At 49.5% G+C, this 26,327-nt stretch overlaps 1 protein-coding gene across 2 annotated transcripts; it reads left to right on the top strand.

The window, feature by feature from the left end:
* The first annotated feature begins 96 nt into the window (after window positions 1–96).
* Window positions 97–22,658, top strand: CMBL (carboxymethylenebutenolidase homolog). Of its 2 annotated transcripts, XM_032415343.1 has the most exons (8): window positions 97–273; window positions 9,057–9,087; window positions 12,161–12,237; window positions 12,351–12,584; window positions 14,519–14,626; window positions 18,674–18,816; window positions 20,565–20,656; window positions 21,862–22,557. In XM_032415343.1, exons 4-8 carry the CDS (start codon window positions 12,370–12,372, stop codon window positions 22,039–22,041), a joined length of 738 nt encoding a protein of 245 aa, XP_032271234.1. In that variant the 5' UTR covers window positions 97–273; window positions 9,057–9,087; window positions 12,161–12,237; window positions 12,351–12,369; the 3' UTR covers window positions 22,042–22,557. The 2 variants fall into 2 exon arrangements, with proteins under 2 accessions (XP_032271234.1, XP_032271233.1); XM_032415342.1 differs by lacking the exon at window positions 12,161–12,237 and having other exon boundaries at window positions 21,862–22,658.
* Window positions 22,659–26,327: the final 3,669 nt, after the last annotated feature.

Below are 26,327 nucleotides of genomic sequence, written 5' to 3'. Positions count from 1 at the left end.
CCACCCCTCCCCCGTGCCCTCCAGGCCTCCCCTCCCCACACCTCCCCCCGTGCCCTCCAGGCCTCCCCTGCCTCTCCCCCCTCCCTCCCGCCCGGCCTTCCCGGGAGGCTGGGAATCCGGGGCAGCCACTGGCCGGCGGGGATCCGCCGCCCTCCGTCACCGCGTCCACTTCCGTCCCGGCGGGAAGCGCCTCCTCCCCGCCTGCCCCGACCGTCCCCGGGCTCGGCGGGCTGCCTCGGCGCGGGGAGAACGCAGGCTTCGGGCGGCGGACAGGTAGGTGCGCCGCGCGGGCCCAGGAACGCGCGCAGCCCGGCTGCGCCCTCACTCGCGCGTGGCTCTGCAGGACGTAGAGCAAGTCGGCCGTGGGCACAGGTCATGAGCCGATCAAAGCCCATTTTTCAAAACGTGACTTTTACCAAAGCGGTAGTACATTGTCGCTGCAGAAAAGCAGCCCTGGCCAGCCCGCTCTGGTGTGTTGTCCTGTTGGAAAACGTAGCTGAAATCATACTGTAGTACGTAAGCTCGTATTTATTTTTTCCATTTGTCTGGGACCTTTCTTTCATGCCGTTGAATACTCTTTGTAATTACTGCCCTACAGTTGGACGTTTTGGTTGCGTAGTTTTTACCAATATAAACCTGTGGGAAAAATGAGCATATTTGCATCAAAATGTAACCGAACCAAGTGAGAGTTTGTCCACCAGATATGCAGCAAGCCAATAAAAACTGACACCGAGCTTTTGCAGAGGAAAAACAGAGCTGATTTATTGGTGTGGCGCCACCCAGGAGAACGGGCAGGAATGCTCAAAAGTCCAGAATCCTCTGATGGCTTGCAAATGAGAGCTTTTAAGGGCAAAATTTGGGGAAGGGGTCTCCTGAGAAGGTGGACACCATTGATTGGAGACCCATGAGGTCGTACTAGCAGGTGACCACTTTGTCTGGTGCCCTGGAGGTCTTTTCCGTCGCAGGAGGCTTGGAATCTGGAAAATATCTGTATTCCTTATGTTAGGAATTTAAGCAAGCATTCTTATCCCTTGAGCCTAGGCCTCCGTGCTCCTTGGCTGGCCTGGCTGTGCCTGGGGTATATGTGACCTCCTGTGTTCATTCTTTCATCTGAACTGGTAAGATGGGCACCGGCTTCAAAAATCTTTATCCACACTTGGCAGTATTTCCTTAGGATGCCTCCGGGGTCTGGAGAGGAGGCATTGCGACATCCTCGGTGCTGGGTACTTGGTGCGAGTTGCCAAGAAAGACCGCTCAGGTCACACACACAGCCATGTGGGTTGGAGGCGATTTAGGTCTACTTGCTGATGGAAGATACAACCTGTTGTTTTCGAAGCCCACTTAAAATAAGGGGGTCAGAAGTGAGCCCCGCAGGTGTCTGGGGAAAGGCTACCCAGGCCTCAGAAGAGCTTAAGAGAAGGCCAGAGGCAGCCATGTGATTGGCATGCTTGCAGGCCAGTGGGTGCTCATCACATCTACCTTTCCAATTAATGCCGCCTACGCCTGTACCCGGTGGAAAGTACAAGGATGATTGCTGACGAATAAATATCTGGAGTTGTTGGTGTTTGTAGGATCATCGACGGGTAGACGGCTGAGTAGGGCTGTACGGGCCTGAGCCTTCCCAGCTGCAAGATCGAAAATCAGTGGCCAGGCAAGTTTCTGCAGTGTTTACCCAGTAAGGGGAAAACACCAAGCCTTCCTGGTACCTTTCAGCCTTTGTTTTGCTTGCTGATGGTTTCCAAATCTCTGAAGCTTCTAGCAATTTATTCCTTGACTTCGTTGCTGGTTACAGTCCCATCGGCGCCAGTTCCCTTTGCTCGTCGAAATCTGTTTTCTCTGTTTCTGTTGGAGAACATCATTGCATTGGGAAGTCTGACTTCCGAGTTATTTAAATCCTTGAGGGTATGAAAGCAGGAAAACCAGACTCGTGGGACCACGCTTTACCACCCACTTACCGCCTTTTTGACTTCCAGTGAGAAAATGGGAATGTTGTTCAGTCGCGTTGTTAAAAGGTAATTTTCAGCGAAAAGTAAAATCATGACTCTCATACAGATATAAAAATGAGCACGTATTGGGGCACCTGGCTGGCTCTGTCGGCAGAGCATGAGACTCTTGACCTTGAGGCTGTGAGTTCGAGCCCCTTGTTGGGTGTAGAGATTACTTAAAAAAAAATTTTTTTTTTAAATGAGCACGTGGTAAGGATTCTATTTTATTCACGAAAGAGGGAACCAGGCAGATGTTATAACTGGTTGAAGAGAAAGTCAAGAAGCATAGAGATACATGGGGCAAAGGAATGCCTCAGGAAGGCTCAGGTTAGGAGAGGGGGCAGGACATGTGAGCCCCTTGGAATTGGCAGATCAGAAAGGCACCACTGATCCCCATGGGTCTTGGCTTGTGATATTGTGGAAGCATTTCGTGTGTGAAGCAGGGCTGTCGGGTGTTGAAGAACAAATCATTCAGTCATGGCATTTGTTAAAGAATGGAAGCAGACCTTATTCAGGAGCATCGGGATATGAGTAGGGACCACTGAAGTGGGGTTTTACAGTGGGTGAGAGAGACTGGGCTCAACTCTGCAAATAACAAAAGAAAAAAAGTGAGAATTTAGAGCCAAGGAGTGGAGTGGGGGGTCAGTGGATGGAAAATGGCTAAGAGGAAGCATCACAGGGAATGGGAGTTCTAGAGAACCGACCTAACTGGGTTCTTGCAGAAGACAAGCCAGCGTGATCAGACCTCACCCGGGGGACAGTGGAGGATGGGGAAACAGATTAGATATGGAGGGTCAGAGATTCTGTGAAATTAACTTAGCAGGATTCTTATTGGAACTGGACATGGCAGAGATGCCATCGGAAACCCAGAAGTCAGGGTCTGTTTGAGAAGAGTTCAGAGGAGCTTGGTGAAGAAGAGTCTTGGTTAAGGGACTGTAAAATGACCTTTGAGGTCATTCACACTTCTGTGGCATCTTGCATGAAGGTCATGGGCGGATCCTGAGCGTTCGTGCTGGTAGTCAGTGTGGCCTCGTCAAAGAAGGTCTCTTGTGCAGGGGCGCGTCTGGGTTATCCTTGGTGCCGTGAGGAGGGCTCTGACTTCCAGAGGCTTCACTAGTGGAGACCACAGATCTGAGCTCGAGGTGGCCAGTGAGTGCTGCCAAGCCCACCTGCCAGGAAACAGAAGAGCCCTTCTATTTTTTAAAAAAGATTTTAAGTCATTTCTCCACCCAACGTGGGGCTCAAACTCACAACCCTGAGATCAAGAGTTGCATGCTCTACCGACCGAGCCCCCCGGGCGCCCCAGAAAAGTCCTTCTTGACACATTTTATGAGGCCCCCACTGTCCACGTCACACCCACAGTCCCATCCCTGTGGTTTCCCCCAATAGGAGGAAACCTTTTGCTCACTGTGACCGGCCTCATAATGAATGTCACGCAGAAGAAACTTCATGTTTTTTTGGGAGAGCCTCTGTTATCGGTGGCACACCCTTCTGGGTCGTCCGATTCTGGTCCCAGTCGTTGTCTTGGCACCACCGCAACTCTTTGTAAGTCGCTGGTAACCAGTAAGTTAGTGAATCCTGTCCCGTCTGGTGGAGAACCAATTGGCTTCCTCCCACCTGTGGAAAAATCTGTTTTCTCTCCTTTTGCAATCTCAACATGCCTTTACTCCGTATACGTTTGTGCTCTTTTCTTCTTCCTTCAAATCAGTTGTCACAGCCGCCTCATTCCCTCCTATTATATGAGTAAAATAAAATCCTTAATGTGTTCATTTAAAAAAAAATCTTATGAGAGTCATGGCTTTACTTTTTTCTGAAAATTCTCCTTTAACAAATGTGCCATTTGGGGGAGGGGCGGGGCAAAGCCAAAATCCTGAAAAGGATGTACAGAAATTGTATGTCTCCTTGTCAGTAGAGCTGCTTGGGTGTGTTCCCCGAGGCTCTTTCCCCGAGCCTCGGGGGGGTGTAGTCCCTGGAAAATGTCTGCCCGCCCTGTGGCCTTGGCCTAGAACACACACTGCAATGCTTTGCCACAGATGGGTTTGGCTGGAGTCCAGCCTTCCACACCCAGGCTGTCCTGGGCACTGCCCCCTTGTGCAGAACAGTCCAGATGGTGGCTGTCCTGGCCATAAACATTCCTTCTGAAAAGCGGGTATCAATTGAAGATAAAGTAAAAAGATTCAGGTTCAAGGTTGCTTTGGAATGGCCAGGATATTTTGTGGTCTCCGCAGCCCCATAGGACAAGTCAGGTAAGAAATCAGCCTAAGGACATTCAGATTGGCAAGGAAGAAGTCGAAATTTTCATTATATGTAGATGACATGATATTCTACATAGAAAACCCGAAAGAGTCTACCAAAAAATTGCTAGAACTGATACATGAATTCAGCAACATCGCAGGATATAAAATCGATGAACAGAAATCTGTTGGATTCCTATACACCAATAATGAACCAACAGAAACCGAAATCAAGGAATCGATCCCATTCACAACTTCACCAAACCTATAAGATACCTAGGAATAAACTTAACCAAAGAGGTAAAAGATCTATACCCTGAAAACTATAAAATACTTATGAAAGAAATGGAAGAGGACTTAAAGAAATGGAAAAACATTCCATGCTCTTGGACTGGAAGAACAAACATTATTAAAATGTCTATATTACCCAAAGCAATCTACACATTTAAGGCAATTCTTATAAAAATACCACCAGCATTTTTTCTAGAGCTAGAACAAACAATCCTAAAATTTGTGTGGAACCACAAATAGCCAAAGCAATCCTGAAAAAGAAAAGCAAAACTGGGGGCATCATGATTCCAGACTTCAAGCTCTGTTACAAAGCTGTAATCATCAAGACAGTATGTTACTGGCACAAAAACAGATTCATAGATGAAATAGATCAACGGAACAGAATAAAGAACCCAGAAATGGACCCACAACTATATGGTCAATTAATCTTTGGCAAAGCAGGAAAGAATATCCAATGGAAAAAAGACAGTCTCTTCAACAAATGGTGCTGGGAAAACGGGACAGCAACATGCAGAAGAGTGAAACTGGACCATTTTCTTACACCATACACAAAAATAAATTCGAAATGGATGAAAGACCTAAATGTGAGACAGGAAACCATCAAAATCCTAGGGGAGAACCCAGTCAGCAACCTCTTTGACCTTGGCTGTAGCAATTTCTTACTAGACATGTCAAAGGGGGCAAGGGAAACAAAAGCAAAAATGAACTATGGGAACTTCATCAAGATAAAAAGCTTCTGCACAGAGAAGGAAACAGTCAACAAAACTAAAAGGCAGCCTACGGAATGGGAGAAGATATTTGCAAATGACATATCCGATTAAGGGTTAGTATCCAAAATCTGTGAAGAACTTAACACCTTAAAAACAATCCAGTTAAGAAAGGAGCAGAAGACATAAATAGACATTTTTCCAAAGAAGACATCCAGATGGCTAACAGACACATGAAAAGATGCTCAACAGCACTCATCCTCCGGGAAATACAAATCAAAACCACGATGAGATAGCACCTCACACCTGTCAGAGTGGCTAAAATTAACAACACAGGAGACAACAGGTGTTGGCGAGGATGCAGAGAAAGGGGAACCCTCTTACACTGTTGGTGGGAATGCAAACTGGTACAGCTACTCTGGAAAACAGTGTGGCAGTTCTTCAAAAAGTTAAAAATAGAACTGCCCTATGATCCAGCAATTGCACTACTAGGTATTTACTCAAAGGATTCTAAAATACACATTCAAAGGAGTACGTGCACCCCAATGTTTGTAGCAGCATTATCAACAATAGCCGAACTATGGAAATAGTTCAAGTGTCCATCAACTGATGAATGGATAAAGAAGTGGTGTATGTGTATGTGTGTGAAAGTACTCAGCCATCAAAAGGAATGAAATCTTGCCATTTGCAATGACGTGGAGGGAGCTAGATAGAGTGTATTACGCTAAGTGAAATAAATTAATCAGAGAAAGACAAATACCATATGATTTCACTCATATGTGGAATTTAAGAAACAAAACGTGAATATTTGGGAGGGGGAAAAGAGAGAGAGGGAAACAAATCATGAGAGACTTAACTGTGGAGAACAAACTGAGAGTTGATGGAGGGAGGTGGGTGGGGGATGGGATAGATGGGGGATGGGCATTAAGGAGGGCACTTGTTGTGATGAGCACTGGGTGTTACATATAAATGATGAACCACTGATCTCTACTCCTGAAACCGATGCTGAACCGTATGTCAACTAAACAGAATTTAAATTAAAAAAAAAGAACTCAGCCTCAGGAATCGGCTGTCCACAAATAGTGCATTGGACATAAAGTTTGCCGCTCTTGGTGCTGGATTGTTGTGACTTCTCTTACTAATAATAGTTTTATAACCGAGCTTGTGAAAACAAAACCATGAGGAATCGTTTCAAATTTTCTTTGAGCAAATGACTAGCTCTTAATTTGTGTTTCTTTAAAACTTAGTTATTTTCTTTCTAAAATATTCTGGAAGGTACAGGAAATAATATAACAGCCACCCATATTCACGTGACCCGGGCTTAAAAAATGTGAACATTTTGTCCTTAGTTAAAACCTTCTTAGGAAATAAAATGTAACAAATGCAGTTAAAGCCAGCATTCTCCACCCTCCCTCCCTCGCCAGTAACCACTGGCTAATGGTGGTGTGTTTATTCCCGTGCGTTCTACTTTTACTACAGTATATTTATTAGTAAAAGAAGCATTACTTTTCTTTTTAGTATTTACTTAGCATCAAAAAGGCCATTGAATTTTTAAATAGCATTATGTTTCTAAGATTTATCGTGTTGGTAAGTGTACATGTAGTTTGTTTATGCATGTATTTGTTTCGTGTGTCTGCTGTAACAAATATGCCCCAGCTGGGTGACTGAAGACCACAGAAATGTATTCTCACAGTTCTGGGGCCAAAAGTCCGAAATGAAGGTGTCAGCAGGGCTCTGCTTTCCTGAAACCTACGGAGGGGAATCCTTCCTTGCTTCTCTCCTCGTTTCTGATGGTTGCTGGCAGTCCCTGGTGTTCCTTGGCTTGTAGGAGCCTCACTCCAATCTCTGCCTATGTCTTCACGTGGCTTTCTTCCCTGTGTGTCTCTGTATCTAAATGTCCCTCTTCTTATAAGGATACTAGTTATTGGGCTAGTGGCCACCCTAATCCAGTATGACCTCATCTTAACTTTTTTTTTTTTAAAGATTTACTTATTTATTTGAGGGGGGGAGGGTCAGAAGGACAGGGAGAGCATCTTGAGTAGACTCCCCGCTGAGCGCGGAGCCCAGTGCGGGGCTGGATCTCACAACCTCGAGATTATGACCTGAGCCGAAATCGAGGGTCCGATGCTTAACTGACAGAGCCAGCCAGGCACCTCATCTTAACTTGATTACCTCTACAAGATCCTATTTCCAAATAAGGGCACCTTCATAGGTTCTGGGAGTTAGGACTTGAACATGTCTTTTTGGGGGACACAGGTCAACCCACAACAATGAATACATCACAATTTATCCTGTGCCCCTCCTGAAAGTCAGATTGCTTTCAGTTACTGTCATCACGTCTGTGCCACCAAAAGCACCCCTTCCACATCCACCACATATGTGCATGAGTGTGCACGCGCGCACACACACACACACACACACACACAGAGGTGTAAATTTTTCTGGGGAATACACCCAGCTGTGGGATTTCTGGGTTGCAGGGTTTCTGCATCTTTGACTTTGCTAGACCTTGTCAGACTACCTTCCAGAGTTTGTATCAGCTCACATTCCCTCCCTTTTCCCTGCGTGGGCACCGACTCTTGGTGCAAACAGACGTTTGCCAGTCTGCAAGATGTAAAATAGTATCTGTGTCATGTACAAAATAGTACAATTTCTTAAATACCAGTGAGGTTGAATATCTTTTCATAAGTCTATGTGCCATTCAGGTGTACCTTTTTGTGAGTTGCCTGTTCTTATCTTTGGAGCATTTTTCTCTTGAGTTGTCTTTTTCTTGTTGATTTATAAAAATTTTTTGTTTTTTAAATTTTTTTAAGAAGATTTTATTAATTTGTTAGAAAGAGAGCTCGCACACGAGAGAGCATGAGCGGTGGGGAGGGGCAGAGGGAGAGAGAGAAGCAGACTCCCCACTGAGTAGGGAGCCTGACACAGGGCTCAATCTCAGGACCCTCAGATCATGACCTGAGCTGAAGGCAGATGCTTCACTGACTGAGCCACCCAGGCGCCCCAAGAATTCTTCCTATATCTTATCTAGATACTAAATCTTCTGCTTTGAGAATGATATCTCGAATAATAATAACTCTTCCCCACCTCCACCACCCCCTGTGCTATTTTGAAGCAAATCCCAGACATGTAGTTGTTTTATCTGTATATACATCAGCATGTAGCCATAAAAGGTAAGAATTGTATACACACACACACACACACACACACACCCATCACTGTAATAGTATCATCCCCCCTCTACCATTACAGTAACTTCTCAATACCATCAAATATCCAGCCAGTTCAATTTCCCCCAGTTGTCTTACAAGTGGTTTTTACAGTTGATTCCTGCTGTGGACGGACTTGTGTCCCCCCCAAAGTTCATGTGTGGAAGCCGTAACCCCCAGCGTGATGGTATTTGGAGGTGGGACCATTGGTGATTAGGTTTAGATGAGGTTGTGAGGGTGGGACCCAGGATGGGATTAGTGCTCTTACAAGAAGAGGCCAGAAAGCTTGTTCTCTCTGTGTGTGTCGTGTGAGGACACAGCGAGAAGGCAGCTGTTTGCAAGTGAGGGAGAGAGTCCCCGTCACCACCGGACCTTGTGGGCATCCCGATCTGGGACTTCCAGCCTCCAGAACTGGGAGAAATACATTTCTGTCATGTTAGCTGCCCAGCCTGTGCTATTCTGTTACAGAAGCTCGAGCAGACTAATACATACTTAATGAGATTTATTAATCCTTGTCTTCATGGTTTGTGTTTTTTGGGTCTAGTGTAAGAAATGCTGCTTTATGCCAAGATTCAGGAAAATGGTATTCTCTGTTTTCTTCTAACAGATTCCTTTTGCTTTCCTCCTCAGGTTTCTCACCATCTGGCAGGGCTGCACAACGGTAGGTGGGGATCCACTGGGATCTGTCTGCTCTCCTGGGTCGCTCAATGTCATATCTTATCCCCTTTATTGGCCATTCTGTCCTCCCGCCACAGATCCACCGTGCCCTCCTGCTCCCATAAAAACCTCCAGAGCCCGGTCCTGTTCTGTTCCATTTATCTGCCCGCTTCAAACCACCATCCTGCTGCTGGACGTGGCTGGAGGGACACAGCCTCAGGGACCATGTACATTTCCTTGGTCCTTCATTTTCCCACTTGTCCTGTCCCTTCTGACCTACCCCCTGCTCTCACCCTCACTGTTGGCTCTGCTCTCAGTTCTCTGAGCAGATGCAAGTAGGGAGCATCCACAGCCTCCTGCCCCGACGTCACCCACCCTTCTGCCTTCCCTCCTGGGACCGTGGAGGACCCGTCCTTGCTTTAGGGAAGGTGACCTTCTCCCTGTGCAACCCCGTCCCCTCCCACCTAGCTGTGCCCCTCGATTCCCCTGTGCCCCTCGAACCGTCGGTTTGGTTTGGTTTTGCTTTGTTTTCCTCTGTGAGGTACCAGTCTCATTCCCATACAAATGTGCTGAGATTTCTTCCATTAAAAAATAAAAAGAGGGGCGCCTGGGTGGCCCAGTCGGTTAAGCCGCTGCCTTTCGGCTCAGGTCATGATCCCAGGGTTCTAGGATCAAGCCCCGCATCCGGCTCCCTGCTCGGCGGGGAGCCTGCTTCTCCCTCTCCCTCTGTCCCTCGCCCCTGCTCGTGCACTCTCTCACACTCTCTTTCAAATATGTACATAAAATCTTAAAAAATAAATAAATAAAAAGACTTGTTGCCCTATCTTCCCTCCATCTTCTGCTCACTCTTCTTTGCTCCAGTTTCTGGCTAAAGCCTTGAAGAGCTTCTGTGTTCACTTGGTCTGATTCTCTCCTGTCACTCTCTCCAGCCTGCTGCTGTCTTGCCCACCCTGGTCCTCCAGACCTGTTCTCGTGGAGGTCACCCTGACGTCCCCATTGCTCAGCCCTGTGGCCAACCCTCTGCGTCTCTCAGGGCTTCTTGCAGAATGTCTCGGTCTACACTCTGCCTTCTTGAAACCCTGTCTTCACGGGGCTCCAGGCCCATGACCGGGGGTTCCTCCCCTCTTGCTCGCTGTTTCTTCTCAGGCTCACTCTCTGTTTCTTCTCGCCTCCCCAAAGCCCTTAATGGTGAAGGCCCCAGGGCTCAGTCTTCCAGATCCTTCTCTTCTTTATCTACTGTCATTCCCTTTATGATGTCATTCATTCTCCAGGTTTTAAATTCTCATTATTTACAGCATAGTTGAACAACATGGGGGTTGGGGCGCTGACCTCCGTGCGGTCAGAAATCTATATCACTTTTGACTCCTCAAAAATGTCACTGCTAATAGCCTACTGTTGACTGGAAGCCTTGCCGGTAACATAAACAGATGATTGACACATATTTTGCGTGTTATACGTATTATATACTGTATTCCTACAATGAAGTAAGCTAGGGAAAAGAAAATGCTAAGAAAGTTACAAAAAAGAGAAAATACATTCACAGTCATGGACTGTATTTATGGAAACAAATCCATGCGTAAGTGGACCCGTGCAGATGAAACCCGTGTTTTTCAAGGGCCAACCGTAGTCGTGGTCGATAAATCACATGGACAGCGGAGGAGCAAATCCTGAACCACTGCTCCGAGCCTCCGGTCACAGTTCTGTCAGCTGGTTAGTGCGTCACCCCGTTTTATGTGTGTCTCTGTAGAGACGCCTTATCTAATGTAGAGTTGATTCATTGACATTGGACCCACCATCAGCGGCTGTCGCGCACGCCTGAGCCAGGCTTGTCTACTATACGTGTGGTTTTTGGAGGCACATTGTGCCCTTAGGATCACTAGACGGCCCTTCGGCACTGTGCATGGAGTCCATTCGTCAACAACGAAATCGCCAGTCAAAAAGCACAAAAATGCAGAAGATGTGGGACTCAACAGAAAGTGAAAAGGATGCTTGTTTGCAGCGGGAGCTGAATGAGAAGGCCGAGCGTCGCCTTGTTCGACTGTGCGTGTCAGTGACTCAGATCTGTCACTGCTCTGTGGAAGTCTGTGGATGGTGGCGAAAGCACAGCAAGTACCGATTTTGGAGTTGCAAGTAAATTTTGCAACTGGGCAAATTCATGTGTATGGAATCTGCAAAAAAAAAAAAAAAAAAAAAAGAGGCTCGGCTGTATATTGCTGACTCTTCTCAAGTTTGTAGTTCCAGCTTGGACCCCTGCCCTGAACTTGTTATGAGCTGTCCGCTCAGCCTGTCCGACAGATGTTTCAGACTTACCGCCCCACATTTAAGACCTGATCTCCTCCAACCTGTTCTTCCCGTGTCTCCCCCTTCTCATTTAAAGACACGCTATCCTTTTCCAGTTGCTCGGGCAAAAAAAACTCATCCTCAGGCAAGAAACCCTCATCCTCGGGCAAGAAACCCTCATCCTCACTGACTCCTCTTTGCCTGATACCCCCTATGAGCCATCTGCCAGCATCCCTGCACATTCTGTCCAGACCCCAGCTACCCTCGGGCTTTCCCCTCTTCAGGGGGTACTGTCTTTTGTCCTGGGGTGTGAAAGTCTTGCTCCAAGTAGGTTTGCATTTGCTTCTGCCAGGTGCCCAGGGATTTTGCTGCCCAGGGTCAGTTGTTTGGTTAATTTCACCTTCTAGATATTCCTACTTTGAGAGGAGAGTGGACATTTTGGAGGATTGGTTTCTTTTTTTCCTCCCTGGGCTTCCTAACCATGGTCCTAGTCCTTGTTTGTAGAGTTTTCTTTTATTGTTGTTTTTTGTTTTTATTTTCCCCACTAAATATAAACCTTTGGGGGCTCCGACACTGCATGGGGTCTCGGTCACAAATCCCCATCTCATGGGGGCTATTAGTGCTTGTTCCTGGGTCTAGCCTGCTCTCCAGCATTGCTGGGCTCCCTCCCTATCTGCTCATGCCACAGTGACCCTGGCTTCAAGTGTCCTTTCCAGTCCTAGCTGGGGATTGTTCCCTTTATGAGCTCCACCATTTTAATTTTTATTTGTTGGTTACATTCACTCCGGTATTTCTAGTGTTGGTAGTGGGAATGGATTCCTATTAGCCCCACTCAGAATCACAAGTTACCAGCGATTTCCTCCATGAACACACAGTGAGTATAATTAAAATGAATTCTTTTCTATCCTCTTGATTTTAGTTTACCTACTGTGTATCATCTTTGGATTTGCACCATTCAGAATATAATGCATGTTTCTCTCTCTGTAGCCCAACTTAGATCTCTCCAATGGCTAACGAGGCTCATCCTTGTCCATGTGACATTGGCCACAGGATAGAGTATGGAGGGATGGGGCGCGAAGTTCAAGTCGAGCACATCCAGGCTTACATCACCAAGCCCCCGTTCGACACGGGCAAGGCTGTGATTGTCATTCAAGATATATTTGGCTGGCAGCTGCCCAATACCAGATACATGGCTGACATGATCGCAGGCAACGGATACACGTACGTATGAAGTTCTGTCACTTTCCTTAAATTCATGGAGATTTCTGTGATCTCTTTTGTTCCCTTCAGGGAAAACAAAACAAAACCCAAAAAGCCCCACCTGCATTCTAAGTTAGGTTACCTACTTCCTCATCTCACTGGGGGCAGGTAAATGGGGAATGTCGCGTGAGCCTAGACACCACCTGGTGTCGGGAGGCAGCCACTGCTCCCAACCCAGCCCCGGGGCGGCGGCTCCTCCTCGCACTGCCTGGGCCTGTAGACCCATCGGACTCGGAGAGAGTGATTTCCCGATGCGGGGCCTGCCCGGACACAGGTAGAGGACGCCTGGGGCAGACCTCGCCAGCTCTGAAATGGATCTGCTCCTTGGCCCTCGGCACATCTCAGCCTGGGTCAGGTTTCACAGGCAGGGTGCCCTTGGTTAGCCTGGGCTAAACCACGCTAAACACAAGCAATCATGGTCCTGTCCGAGTTCCCGGGGGTTCCAGAACGGCGCCGTGAGACCTCACTCACCTCCGGAAGGTTCGGCCTTTGCCGGATCGAGTGTCGAGAACACGCCTGTCCGCTCCCCACCACGCCAGGTCTGGCAGAGTGTCAGCCATTCTTTCCCTCCAGCCTCAGACCGCCTACAACCCCCCCAGCCCTGAGCGTGGCACACCCCACTTTTCTTTGTTTTCTCAAAAAGCTGCAAATCCCAGTGTGCACCTGCCTCGTTTTCCTACAAGAGAAATCGATTTGAAGGTAGCACGCCCCTGTCGCGTGACTCGGCGTTAGTGCAGACGCAAAAGAGGATTTGCACTTGAGTTTTCACTTTTTCCCGCCCCCAGATGTTGTCTGGAATGGGAGGCCACGTAACTTACTGGGGGCAAACCCAGTGATAAACACAGTAGCCAACCCCGGTTGCCCCGTGGCTCGGCCGGACCCCGTGCAGAGGGCGTCACAGGGATACGTGACCTTCATCCTTCCAACGACCCCACGAGGCTGGGGCTGCCCTGAGGCTTGAAGATGGAGCTCGTAGTCCCCCCTGCAGCGGGCAGGTTGCGGGGACTGTGGCTTCCCTTGTCTTACTGCGGGCCCTTTAGTTGGAGACGGAACATAAACAATGCGCAGAGGCGCCTGTGATTTACAAAGCTCTCTCCCCGTATCCAACTCCCTTTGCCCTCAAAATAATCCTCTGAGATCGGGTGGTGGCTGTCTGTTCATCAGACCAAGAAAATGAGGCTAAAAGTGACTTGGTAAGGCCACAGGGCGGACGGGGCGGTACTGGGACTTGAACTTGGATTCTTCTGACCCAGATTCCAGGGCTCCTTCCACCCTGGCAGGAAGAGCCGGGTTCCTCCATCCGTGGCAATGGCCTTTATTTTAGGAAGCGAGTCTCCGGCCAGTGCAGTGTGGACCCAGCCCCGGGGGTTGACTGGCGTGGAGGATGGACACGGACTCGGGGAACTGGCTTGTTTTCTCCCTGCCGCCTGTTTTAGAATCTGCATGAGACCTTTCCCTCTGAGCAGGAGGTTGTGCCCTGTAGGCATCCTGGGCAGAGGCTGGGGAGAACTGCTTGGTCATCGTGACTGGACATGTGACGCAGGTGGACCCTCTGACCTGGGGCTAATGCAAAAGGCCAGCTGAGCGATGAGGCTCCTCCGGGATGGGGGAGGGGGACCCTGGGGCTCCATCCTGTGCCCTGCCGGATTGCCTCGTCATCTCAGACGGGCTGGGCTCTAAGGGGGCTGCCGGAGGCCGCGCACCTACGGTTGTGAAATCCAAAGTGGTCTGGCCTGGCTCCAGGTGGCCTCTTTGATGCGATCAAGCTTGGCCTTCGTGGTCCCCATTTTCCTTCTCCTGTGAATCAGAATCACCAACATAGCAGGCTTCTTAATGAATGTAAGCAAAGACCAGCAGCTCCGAAATGAAGAGCAGTGAATGTCCCTATTTGACAGGACCATCGTTCCGGACTTCTTCGTAGGGCAGGAGCCGTGGCACCCTTCTGGGGACTGGTCCACCTTCCCGGAGTGGTTGAAAACAAGAGATGCCAGAAAGATCGATAAGTAAGTTATCACACATGTGTGGCCCCCCGGGGGAGCGGAGGCTGGAGGGAGAAGTGGGTGCGGCTTCACCATTCACACACCTCCCAGCCTCCCTCGTGGGGGGACTTCCATGGCCATGACTAATGAGTAAGGAAACGGGCTTTCATTGAGCACCGTGTGTGGCCTGGAAGGGGGGACACCGGCAAGCCTCCTGCCGCCCAACAGGCTTGTCTGCTTCCCTCTCTGAGAGACTTCATGGGGCTCATGCCAAGGGGATTTTGTGGGTGATGCGATTTCCCTTGACACTGGGGGCTTTCGGGGTCCATAGGGTCCACACTCCTTCCTTCCTGCCCTGGCTGCAGAACCAGTCGAGGCAATGGGCCGAGAAAAGAAGCTGGAGCAGAGTCTAGCCCCATTCCTGCTCAGCTGACTGGAAACCCAAGGGGCCATCCCCTCCCCCAAGCCTAGACCTGACCCCCCACCTCCCCCCTGAGAGACTTCGGGTCTTGACACCAGGCCCATCAGACCACGACTGCTGTCTTGACAGGGTCCAGGGAGCAGTGAGAAGAAAAGGGGGATCCCCCCAGGATTTCAGCTTTTTATTAAATTAGCTCCACCAGCCCAGAAGTAAGGAACAGAGCGTTCAGCTGCCGCTCAGACACCCTCTTCTGTCTGGGCTAAGTATGGAGGGGGAAAGGGGCCAGGAGTGCGCTCTGACGCCAAGCTCCTCCCAAGCAAGTAAATGTGAGCCCAGGGCAAAGGAGGTTCCCCCAACACCAGCCCTGATTCACCTTGGCCATCTGTCCTTCTGAACACTCTCCTTCCCTGTCACCCTACGGGAGCCTTCGGTTTGATAAGCTGCTCCCCCAGCCGAGGTTGGGGAAACTGCTAAGAATGTGGCCCCCTGCCTGTGACCACATGGTCCTTGGAATTTTCTGTTCCTTTCTTCTCCCACCGGAGTGCCCTTCAGGGGTGACCCCAGGGCTGCTGGCCCCTCTGTCCCCTGGCCAAAGCGGCCTGGGGCCCTGCCGAGTGCGCGCCTGGCTCCTCAGCCCCGTCTCATGCCCCACACTCACTGGGGCCACCTCCTCTCAGGGGCCTGTGCCGCGGGGTGCCCTGGGAGCTCCCGGCATGGCCGAGCACCTGAGGCTGTGTTAACCAGCAGTCACCTCAGGGGCTTGTGGGCGGGAGGCCAGCCCATCAGCTGTCCTTGGGACATCAGCTGCCTGGTCTTCCTCTGCCCTATCCTGAGGAGTCTCCCTGCAGGGGTATGAAGGCCTGGCTTCCTCATCTTCAGTCAGGGGGACCCTCAGTGGCCACCCCAGCTCCAAGCTCCCCAGAGGAGCTGGTAGAGGCCTGTGTGGAGACTGCACCACCAGCTTCTCCCCTGCCCGGCTCTGCGTCCTTCCCTCCCCTTCCTCAGGGTTGGCCCCGAGATTCCTGGGGATAGCCCTCCTGCACACCTACCTTTTCCAAGTCCCTCCCAGGGGCCCTGCATCCTTAACTGCAACCCCAAGAAAAACAAAATGAAGCAAGAAGTGAAGAGAAAATTAGAAGTAGAAACACAAGAGAACTGCAGAGACTGGGTTGCAAATGTGAAATTCAGCCTCCCGTTTGGGGCTGGGGTTGGGGAGAATAGGACATTTTGCTGCTTTCTGAGGAAAAGCTGTGTGGGTCTGCCTTCCATCTGTGAGCACGAAGCAGAGTGATCGTCTCTGGCAGGTGTTGGAGCAGCCCTGTGGTACTCTTCCAGAGGGGAAGAGGAGAGCCATGCCTTTCATATAAAAATGAGACCTAAAACAGAAATACTGGGGCGTCTGGGTGGCCCAGTCGGTTAAACGTCCGACTCTTGATTTCTGCTCAGGTCATGATCTCAGGGTCGTGAGATCAAGCCCCATGTTGGGCTCCATGCTTGCTTAAGATTCTCTCTCTCTCCCTTTTCCTCTGCGCCCCCCCCCCGCCCATGCGCGCTCTCTTTCTATCAAAAAACAAAGCAAAACAAAACAAAAAACCAAAACCAAAAAAAGAAACACTAACTTTGAAAGGAGACTGAAATCCTTGTATCTGGTCAAGTGTTTTTTTGTTTGTAAGTAACAGAAAATCCGTCTTGAATGCTTACTGCTTAAGCAGTCATGGGATTTATTGGTTTACAAAGCTGAAAAGAGGTAGTTTCTGGCTTGAAGCAGGGGTTGGTTCCTAGTGCAGAAACTATCTCCAGGACTTGCCTTCCAACATTTCTCTACCTCATTGTCTATACACTGGCTCCATTCTCAGGCAGCTTTTGCCTCTGGGTGATAAGATGGCTGCAGCAGCTCCAGCCTTCCAGTGGTCCCTTTTCCAGCAAGCCAGCAAAATTCCCACTTTGCCCTGATAGTTATGGCTCAGTCACAGGTCCACCCTTGAATCAGTCATTGTGGCCAGAAGATTGCTATGCTCTGATGGTCAGCCTGAGCCACACACTTCACTCCTGGAACCTAGGGCAGAATCTCCCAAGGTATATGAACCAAGCATTGGGGGGTGGGAGGAGAGGTCCATCCAACGCTAAACCCTGGTGCTCCCAGAAAAGTGGGGAACACATTCAGAGCAACACCAGCAAAGACATGTTCACTCGAGTTAAAGTATTTTTATAGAAATGGCCTCTTCCTTCTTGTCCCCTCCAATTAAGGCAGTTATTCTTAAGATCAAAGCATTCGAGGAAAATTTAAAACCCCAAATGTCAAGAACTATTGCTCTTTCCATGTTATTTTGCGGAATTACTTAATTACTGCTCACATGATGAATATAACTGCTTTGTACGAAGTGGTAAGATACATTAAATATTTGAAGGTGCTCAAGGATATGCTATGATCAAAAGGGAAAGGGAGTGCAATAGAATGGCTTTCTTTTACTTTCTTAAATCGTCAACAGCATTTCTTCCTTATCTGATCAAACAGAACGTTCTGGCTGGCCTTGCTTCCCTACCTCCATTTGGGTGTTTTGCTTCTAGTTGAAAATGCACTGAGTTCCAGACAAGCAATTTGCAAATGAACCATTTGCAAAGACAGGGCCACTGTTCTTGGTGCTCTCCTGGCTTACATCGTGCTGGAGGCTTTCCAAGTCCCGCTCTGCTCTTTGGGCACAGGAGGAGACAGGCCTTCCAGAGTTGGGATGTTAGCTGCGGGAGTGAATGTGCCAAGTCAGAGAGTTTGGGGAGCTGCCCAGTGGGGCTGGTGTTTGTCAGAGGAGAGCAGGCTGGGGTGCTCGGGGGGGTGGTGGTGGTGGTGGTGGATCTTGGGATCAGGTCTTAGGAGCTGTGCTTTGGCCTTTGGCCTTTATTCGGAGGCTGTGGAAGGCCAGGGGCTCAGCTTTCAGCTGGGATGTGAGCTGGTGTGATTTTTGGTTTGCAAAGAGCCCGCCCGCAGCTCTGTTGGGTGGTTGGAGGAGGCTGTGCTTGGTGGAGAGACCTGTGGGGGGACCTGTGGGGAGACCCGTGGGGAGATGTGCATCACTCCGGCAGCACGTGATGAGGGCAGAGCTCCAACAGTAAGAATCAGAGCCTCGAGGAAGAGCTGCTGCTGAAGCCCCATTACCGTCCATCGGCATAGCACTTGCTGTCCAGCGCACTCCCCGGGGCGGGGCTCGCAAAGTACCTCTTGATTGTTTCTTTGCCCGCCGCCCCCTCCCCCGCTTTATTGAGATACAGTTGACACATAATGTTTTGTAAGTTTAAGGTGTACACTGTGTTGATTTAACCCGTTTATATATTGCCACCATAGCCTTAGCTAACACCTCTATCCTGTCACATAGTTACTCTTTCTTTTTGGTGGTGAGAACACTTAAGGTCGGCCCTCTTAGCGACCTTCAAGGATAGGATACAGTATTATTAACTGTAGTCCGCCGGTTGCACATTATAACCCCGAACTCGTTAATCTCATAACTGGAAGTTTGTGCCTTGTGTCCAATATTTCCCCATTTCCTCATGTCCCACCCCTGGGAACCCCTCTACTCTCTGTTTTCTCTGAGGTTGGCTGCTTAGATTCCACATATAAGTGATCGGTATCTGTTGATTCTTGAATAACTCTGTTCTAGGGAGGTAGATGCTGTCTTGAAGTATCTGAAACAGCAGTGTCATGCCCAGAAAATTGGCGCCGTGGGATTCTGCTGGGGTGGAGTGGCCGTCCATCACGTGATGATGAAGTACCCGGAATTCAGGGCAGGGGTGTCCGTCTACGGTAAATCTGCCTTGCATATTTTACACAGTGGAAATAGGAGGAGTGCTCGAGTGACAGCCACAAGCCTCTTCCCAAGCTAGCTGTTCCGGGAGCAATACACAGCCCAGTTGTGCAGAGATGAGGAACTTGGCTTTACAAATCTGAAAGTATTGTAAGGTGCAGGTTCGGAATGTAGTAATCAGAGGATGTCACTGGGATTGAGGAGTCCTGGTCCCCACAGTGTGCTGTTGGGAGAATCACCTAACCTGAGGGCTCGATTTCTTCACGTAGGGTGAAGGGGATAACATTTATTTCTGTGAGCATGGTTAATATCGAGCACTGTTCTTTATGAGGAACGCCTGTGAACCTGTTTTCCCAAGATATGAGTTATTTTCAACTGCATGCACACACACACAATACATGTATGAAGAAGGAAGGAAAGAAAAGGAAACATTTTAGCCGAACAGACCACAGGTATCATAGCAATGAAGTAAGAACACATGTGTATGAGACATGGCATACTAAGTTCACGATAGAGAAGCAGACCATAAAAATGTTAAAAAAAAGAAAAGACACAGAAGGAAGTTTGGCTTTCTTTCATGATAGGATGTACCGTTATACTAAGGATTCCTATTTGGATTAATGGTTTCTCGATGTGGTGTTTTTGCTTACTTTTAGCATTAAAAAAATCCTTTAAATACTAACTTACACCAAAGTTACTAAGTTGTCCGTTGCTGTTGGGCACAAGGAGGCTGACTGTCCCCTTGAGTGAAGCAGCAGAAGGCTCTCCTGCGTGGGCGCCTCGCGAGCTCCCCCTTCTGGCCGCTGTTGCACACTGCGTGAGCTGACGACTGGCAGGACTGGGGCCATCAAACCGCAGTCCAGCCACGCCACGTGGCCTTAACAGAGTGGGCCAGGGAGCGTGGCCATCCTTCCTGTGGCTCCCTGCCTCCTAGGGAGGGGTTACAGGTGAGGGGAGGCTCCCTGGGCTACTTAGCCTTGTTGTGCTGCCCACAGGACGTGGAAGAAGCAGGAGATGGCCATTATTTTCTTCTTCCTACTGACTTGGACCCTGTCCCTGACCACACCTGAGCCAGGCTCCTCTGTGAGTCCTCTTTCTGAGGAGGCCCCGACTGGGCTCTGTCCTTGGCCCACTGGGGCAGTTCAGTGAGAATCCCCCACTTTGGATGTCTGGCCAAATTCCTCACCCTGTGCCCCCCTGCCCCCCCGTATCTTGTCAGCAAGAATCCTGTCATGTCCTCTGGCCAGAATCCGTCCTTTGCTGATGTTTCCTCTTAGTAATTTTCCACCCACTGCCTCACACTCTGCTTCTTGGCCATAAATCCCCACTTGTCCTGGTATTCGGGTTGAGCCATCTCTTTCCCCTACAGCCAAACCCCAGACTTCTAGAGCGGTAGGGGCCAGGTGCTCCAGAGTTGAAAGTTTGTCACTGTTTGTAAATGAAGGCATGTCACACACGGGAGCGGGTTTCAGGCTGCTCCCGTCTGTGTGCGGCCAAGCCGACCGCAAGGTCTAATTCCATTATTTCTGGCCTGACTCCTACCGAAGTGGACAGCAGGGGCCTGACTAGGTAAGTTGCTCTTTGAGACTAATTTTACAGGCCAGGCCACTTCTGTGGAATTGCTAGAAAGGAATAAACTGCTCCCCCGAAGCACGTATTTTACTCTGAAAAATCAAACCAAACCCACAGAGATTTCTGAGGCCCACGCATGGAAATCCTGCCCTGTGTGTCTATGCCCATCTTCCAGGGATCGTCAAGGACTCTGAAGATGTGCACAGTTTAAAGAACCCCACGTTGTTCATTTTTGCCGAAAATGATGCTGTGATTCCTCTTGAACAAGTAAGTTGGCATCTTTCCTCTTATGTTTTTTTTTTAAGATTTATTTATTTAGAGAGAGTGCGTGCTGGTGAGTGGGTGGAGGGGCAGAGGGAGAGGGAGAGAGAATCCTTAAGACGACTGCCTGCTGAGCACTGAGCGGGACCTGGGGCTTGATCTCATGACCCTGAGATCATGACCTGAACCAAAATCAAGAGTCTGATGCTTAACTGACGGAGCCACCCAGGTCCCCCTCCTCTTCTCATTTCTGTGTTTAATAACATGATTTGACCTTTCAGGGAAAATGTCCCAAAGGGTTCATGCGTTGCTCCAAATATTTTTCAATATTAAAGTTTTAAAGGTGACCGGGTGCCTGGGTGGCTCAGTTGGTTAAGTGTCTGACTTCGGCTCAGGTCATGATCCCAGGGTCCTGGGATCGAGCCCCGTGTCAGGCTCCCTGCTCAGTGGGGAGCCTGCTTCTCCCTCTCCCTCTAATGCTCCCTCTGCTTGTGCTCTCTCTCTCAAATAAATAAAATCTTAAAAAAAGTTTTAAAGGTAGGTGTTATTGGGGACTTACGGACTGTAACCCCCCAGAAGTGTTCCTGGTGTGGTCTGTTTACTGGGCATCGAAGCCGGCCCTGCCTCCCCGTCCTCCCGTCTGTAACCCATGAGTTAAGATAAGGTGTGTGTCATTAAAGACATGGGTCTTTAATGAGCTCAGTCCATGGAGCTTGCAACTCTTGACCTTGGGGTTATGAGTTTGAGCCCCAGGTTGGGGATAGAGTTTACTTTAAAAAAAAAAAAAAATGGTGTGTTAAACCCAGTATGTTGATGATAAGAAAAAAGCAGAAGAAAACTGGTTCAAAAGCAGTCATTTAGAAATTATTGTTGTTATTCATAACTAACACATCATATTAATACAAATGTAAAATAATTTATACTTGAATATATTGAATATTTTGTTATATATTGAATGATATACAAAAGATATTAATACAGTTTCAAAGAACTGATATTGTATCATTTTTATATTGCTCAGAATCCTCTCCTTTGCCAGAGGTAAGGACTGTGTTACGTATAGAATCAAAAGTAAAAAATTCATAATAGCTACAGAACTTACGGCACTGACGTTCAGTTTCTTTTATGAGCATTCAGAGAGGATTTGGAGAATGGAAAATATGGCTAGATTTTTAAAATCATACTATCGTGAAATCTTTTTGCATCATCAGGTCTCTTTACTGACCCAGAAGTTGAAAAAACACTGCAAAGTGGAATATCAAATTAAAACGTTTTCTGGGCAAACCCATGGCTTCGTGCATCGAAAGAGAGAAGATTGTTCAGCGGAGGACAAGCCCTATATTGACGAGGCAAGAAGAAATTTACTTGAGTGGCTGCACAAGTACGTTTAGCTGTGGCCAAGTGTAAACTTCCTCAAGATAGCTTGCATCCAGAAACGTGCTTTGGGATACTTGGATCATTTGATTTAATTTTCACTTTATACAAATCAAGGAATCCTGAAACTCATTATTCCCTCTGAAACATAAATTGGGTAGAAAATGTTAATGCATGATATAATTTAACTTTTAATACATTAAAAAAAAACCCCAAACCAGATCAGTACCTAAAGAATTTGAATGATAGAGTAATATCCTATCAGTAAAAACCTAGGGCTGTTTATGGACCAGCTCACAGCTCAGGTGTGGACTTCTTGCTTTTTAATTAAGTACATCCTTTAAAATGAGGAGTGTGGCAAAGCCGTGAAGAGCATGAACTATAAACTCAGATTCAAAGCCCAGCTTAATTGGGCATTTATCTGTCTTAATACAGATGAACCTGTCACGTTCATACATTGCACTATGAGAAATCCTGAGGTTAAGATAGGGTTTTACTGACCTAATTACATCAAGCCAATAAACTTACTTTTTGAATGTGTGGCTTTTTCTAAAAGCTAATGAAGAACGATGGATTACAGTGACGGTCTCCTAGGAAGTGATTTTTCCAAAATGGTGTTTTCCAGGCCCAGGGCCTGGGGCTGCGTCAGAAGTCACTCATGTGTTCACTTGGAAGGGGTACGGGGTCAAGTTTCATTTTTTAGATTTTAATTACTTTATATTAAATCCCACGAACAGCTCAGCTCCTCGAGAGCCCCAGCCCCATGCCAGGCACTCAGCGGCCACATGTGGCCGGGGGAAGCCATGTTGGGCAGAGCCAGTCTGTGCCAGGAAAGATTCTTCGTTCTTCTCGCTGCGCCCTGCTGACTTTCCATGAACCCTAGGCTGGACAGCAGTCACTCCCACTGGCCCTTCTGAGTCTGCAGATCCAGAAAGGCCACCTGGCTCCCCTCCCACCCAGGCCTAGGCCCCGCAGGATGTGCCCTCCATCAGGTGGGGGCATGGGGAGGGTGTTTCCGCTTGGCTCCTGGGCTGTTGACCCCCCGGGTCCCATGGCCAACTTGGAACCATTTCCCATCAACCCTGGGCTTCCGGGAGGGAAACCCACGCACTTCTATTCTGGAAGACAGGAACGAGAAGGGTCCCTGTGGCGTCAAGGATCCACACCCACCCCTTAGTTTCTTCCATGGCTGGGCTTGCGGAGTCTCCCATGACTGATGGTTTTAGTTCTGTGAGGGCGGAGGGGTGACAAGATGGGTCCCTCTGGAGAGGGAGAGAAGGGAGCAGTCCCTCTATATGGGGAAGAGAGGAGGGATTCCAGAGCAGTTAGAAGAGTCCTGGAAGGACACAGTGAACCGTCTGAGGCCTGCTTAGAGATGATGCAGGTTAGGGAGAGAAGCAGGGCTCTGGGGAAGTTTGGTTTGAGTCCTGTCTGGAAGATCAGGTTTTCCTGGGCTGCAAATACCCCAGCTAACAGTGGCTCGACTAACAGTGGCTGAGAGAATAACACTGGAGTCTCTCCCACAACACTCCTAATTGGGTCCCAGAGTGGTTCAGGGCCCTGCTGATGTCAGGACGTGGGTGGGTGTCTGCCGTCTGGGCCCTCTCGTCATGGGCATGGCTGTAGGCCTCCTGCTCACAGAACACCAGCCAGGGCAGGAGGGCAGGCCAGTGGCTCTAGTTTTGTTAGGGAGGGAACTCTTTCCCAAGACTTCCCCCCCCCCCCCCCCCCCCAATCTGGGACTCCCAGCCTCCAGAACAGTGAGAGCAACGTTTAAGCCACGGTCTATGGTATTTTTGTTCTAGGAGCCTGAACTAAGACGGTTATCTACTTAAAGTTTCAGGCTCACTGTATCATTCTTGAGAAGTGTAACCAGTTCAGCGTCCTTTCGAGTAACACTGGTGTTCGGTGGTAAGGGGGCTCGATCGGCTGGCCCAACCACCGTGCCTGCCACAAGGACGCGCTCTCCACGCTTTGTCACAGAACGTCAGGAAGCTGTGTGCTCCGGGCTGGGAGCTCAGGGTTCCGTGTTCCCATTGCTTCAGCAAGGCCCTCCTCCTTCAGGGAGAGGGGCTTTTTCTTCTTGTGTGGTGCCTGTCACATGTAACACACTAGCTCTCAGCCCTTCCAGAAGCAACTGTACTTGTGAGTGGTTGCCTGTCATTGAAGAGCAGGCCATTTAGCAAACACTGAGTAAATCCAGCCAGTGTCGGAGCTGGGAGCCAGCAGGAAAGTGCTGTCCTGGTCCGGTGTGGGAATCTGGCCTGGGGGGCCCGTGCCTTGAGTCACTCTTGGTGTGCACAGATGACAGTCGGCTGGGGCGCAGGGCACGGGGGCTGACCCCGCACTTGGTGAGCAGGCTCTCCGGGACCCGTTTGGCGGTCGGGATTAGGAAAGCTGGCCCGGCAGGAAGGCACCACGTTTGCAAAGTCTGAAGTGTCAGGTGCAGACTTCACAGCTGAAGGCAGCCCAGCAAATCCCCCTAGCACCCCCGGGGGTCGTGGGTCCCAGTCTCAGCTTGAAGACTCTGGCTCTTCTCCATTTGACAGAGACTGGTTTCTTTTGCCCAGTGTCCTAAGGCCTCATTACAGAGCATGGAAGTGTTTTGCATTATAGATGGAAAAAAAGGGACACATAACATGTCCCGAAATTTGTTAACTGGAAAGTACAAAAGGTCACGTGTTACCCTGAAGAGGTCCTCACACAAAGCGAAATCAGGTTTGTGAAACGTCTTTATAGGTTTTCCTCTTCGTAGCCTTATTGTTTCTCTCAGCCCCAAACCCGCCAGGACCGTGTGTGAGGCCCAGGTCGGGAGGGAGGAGTGGTTTAGTGGCTCTTCTCAGGCGATCCCGGACCGCTCCGGGGAGACTGGTCCAAAGCAAGCTGCTGCGCTGTCCGCAGGCTGGGATCAGTGCGTCGGGTGGGTCTGTCCGCCGTGACCCCAGACCCGGGGCCCAGTAGCACGGATGTCGGGTGGGTCTGTCCGCCGTGACCCCAGACCCGGGGCCCAGTAGCACGATGTCGGGTGGGTCTGTCCGCCATGACCCCAGACCCGGAACCCAGTAGCACCGATTGTAATAGTCCTGCAGCACGATACGTTTTAGAATGAAATACACACCAGGTTCTATGTGCAGTAGGGTGTTTTTTTTTTTTTTTTTAAGATGTCATCTATTCATCTGATAGCGTGTTCATGCGAGCACAAGTTGGGGTGAGGGGCAGAGGGAGAAGCAGACTCCAAGCTGAGCGTGAAGCCTGACGCGGGGCTCGATCCCAGGACCCTGAGATCATGACTTGAGCCGAAGGCAGATGTGTAAGCGACTGAGCCGCCCAGGCGCCTGTGTTCAGCTTTCAGAACTGGCCCGTCTATCCCACAACACCCTGCTAGGAATCCCAGCACGTGCTCCGAAGCCTGCAGCCTCCTTGCTTTGCCAAACCACCAACGCAGCCTGAGAAGAAACGATGATCCAACAGGACTGACCAGCATCCGGGTTCACGGAAGGCAACTCTGAAACGTCACTGAAGTCAGCGTAGACCGCAACAATTCACTTCATAATTCCGGTTATGGGACTAGTCCCATCAGGATTCCTCTCCCACTGGTGGCACCTAAGTAAACATCCTGATTCTCCAGAAAAATGGAATCTAGAGAACCAGACACCGGGCGAAACAGCATGGGGAGGGGCCCCTGGGAGTCAGAGCGCCTGGGTTTTTCCCGGCTCTACTGCTCACAGGCCAGGGGGTGAGAGCAGCGCTCAGTCTAGCTCGGACTCTCAGAACAAGGCCTGGCCCGTGCTAAGGGCTGGGCCACGTTAGCCACTGTCCCTTTAGGAAGGAGACACCGGTCTACCCGTGCATGGTAACGAGACCTTTCCTTCCATTCAACCCATTCTAACCTCCACGCGTCCTGTCCTGTGGAAAGGAAACCCCAGTGGGGCTCTCAACGAGCCTTCTAAGTTCCTGCACATGGTGCAGGAGTCTGGGCCCACGTGGTCTCCTCTGCGCACACGCTGGCCCGTTTGGGGAAGGGCAGGGCCAGGGCAACGCGATGCCCAGGAGCCTACGTGAAGTCTTACCCTGCGCTCGCTATGCGGCTCTCAGCTAGGAGCACTCAGGACACCCCGCAATCTCGTGGTTTCCCACACTCCTCTCCGACGGGTCTCTACATCTATTGAGAGGTGCAGCACTGAAATACATTTCACAGGATCAAGCCCACAATCCACTGAATCTTGAGAACAAACTCAATGTTTGAAGTACCTACAGATAAAAAAAAAGATCTACTCAAACCCCTTCATTAAGGCAGCATCTG

The sequence above is a fragment of the Phoca vitulina genome, unplaced genomic scaffold (genome assembly GCF_004348235.1).
Source record: "Phoca vitulina isolate PV1807 unplaced genomic scaffold, GSC_HSeal_1.0 scaffold17, whole genome shotgun sequence".
Taxonomy (NCBI): domain Eukaryota; kingdom Metazoa; phylum Chordata; class Mammalia; order Carnivora; family Phocidae; genus Phoca; species Phoca vitulina.
This window is presented reverse-complemented; position numbering and strand designations above follow the sequence as displayed.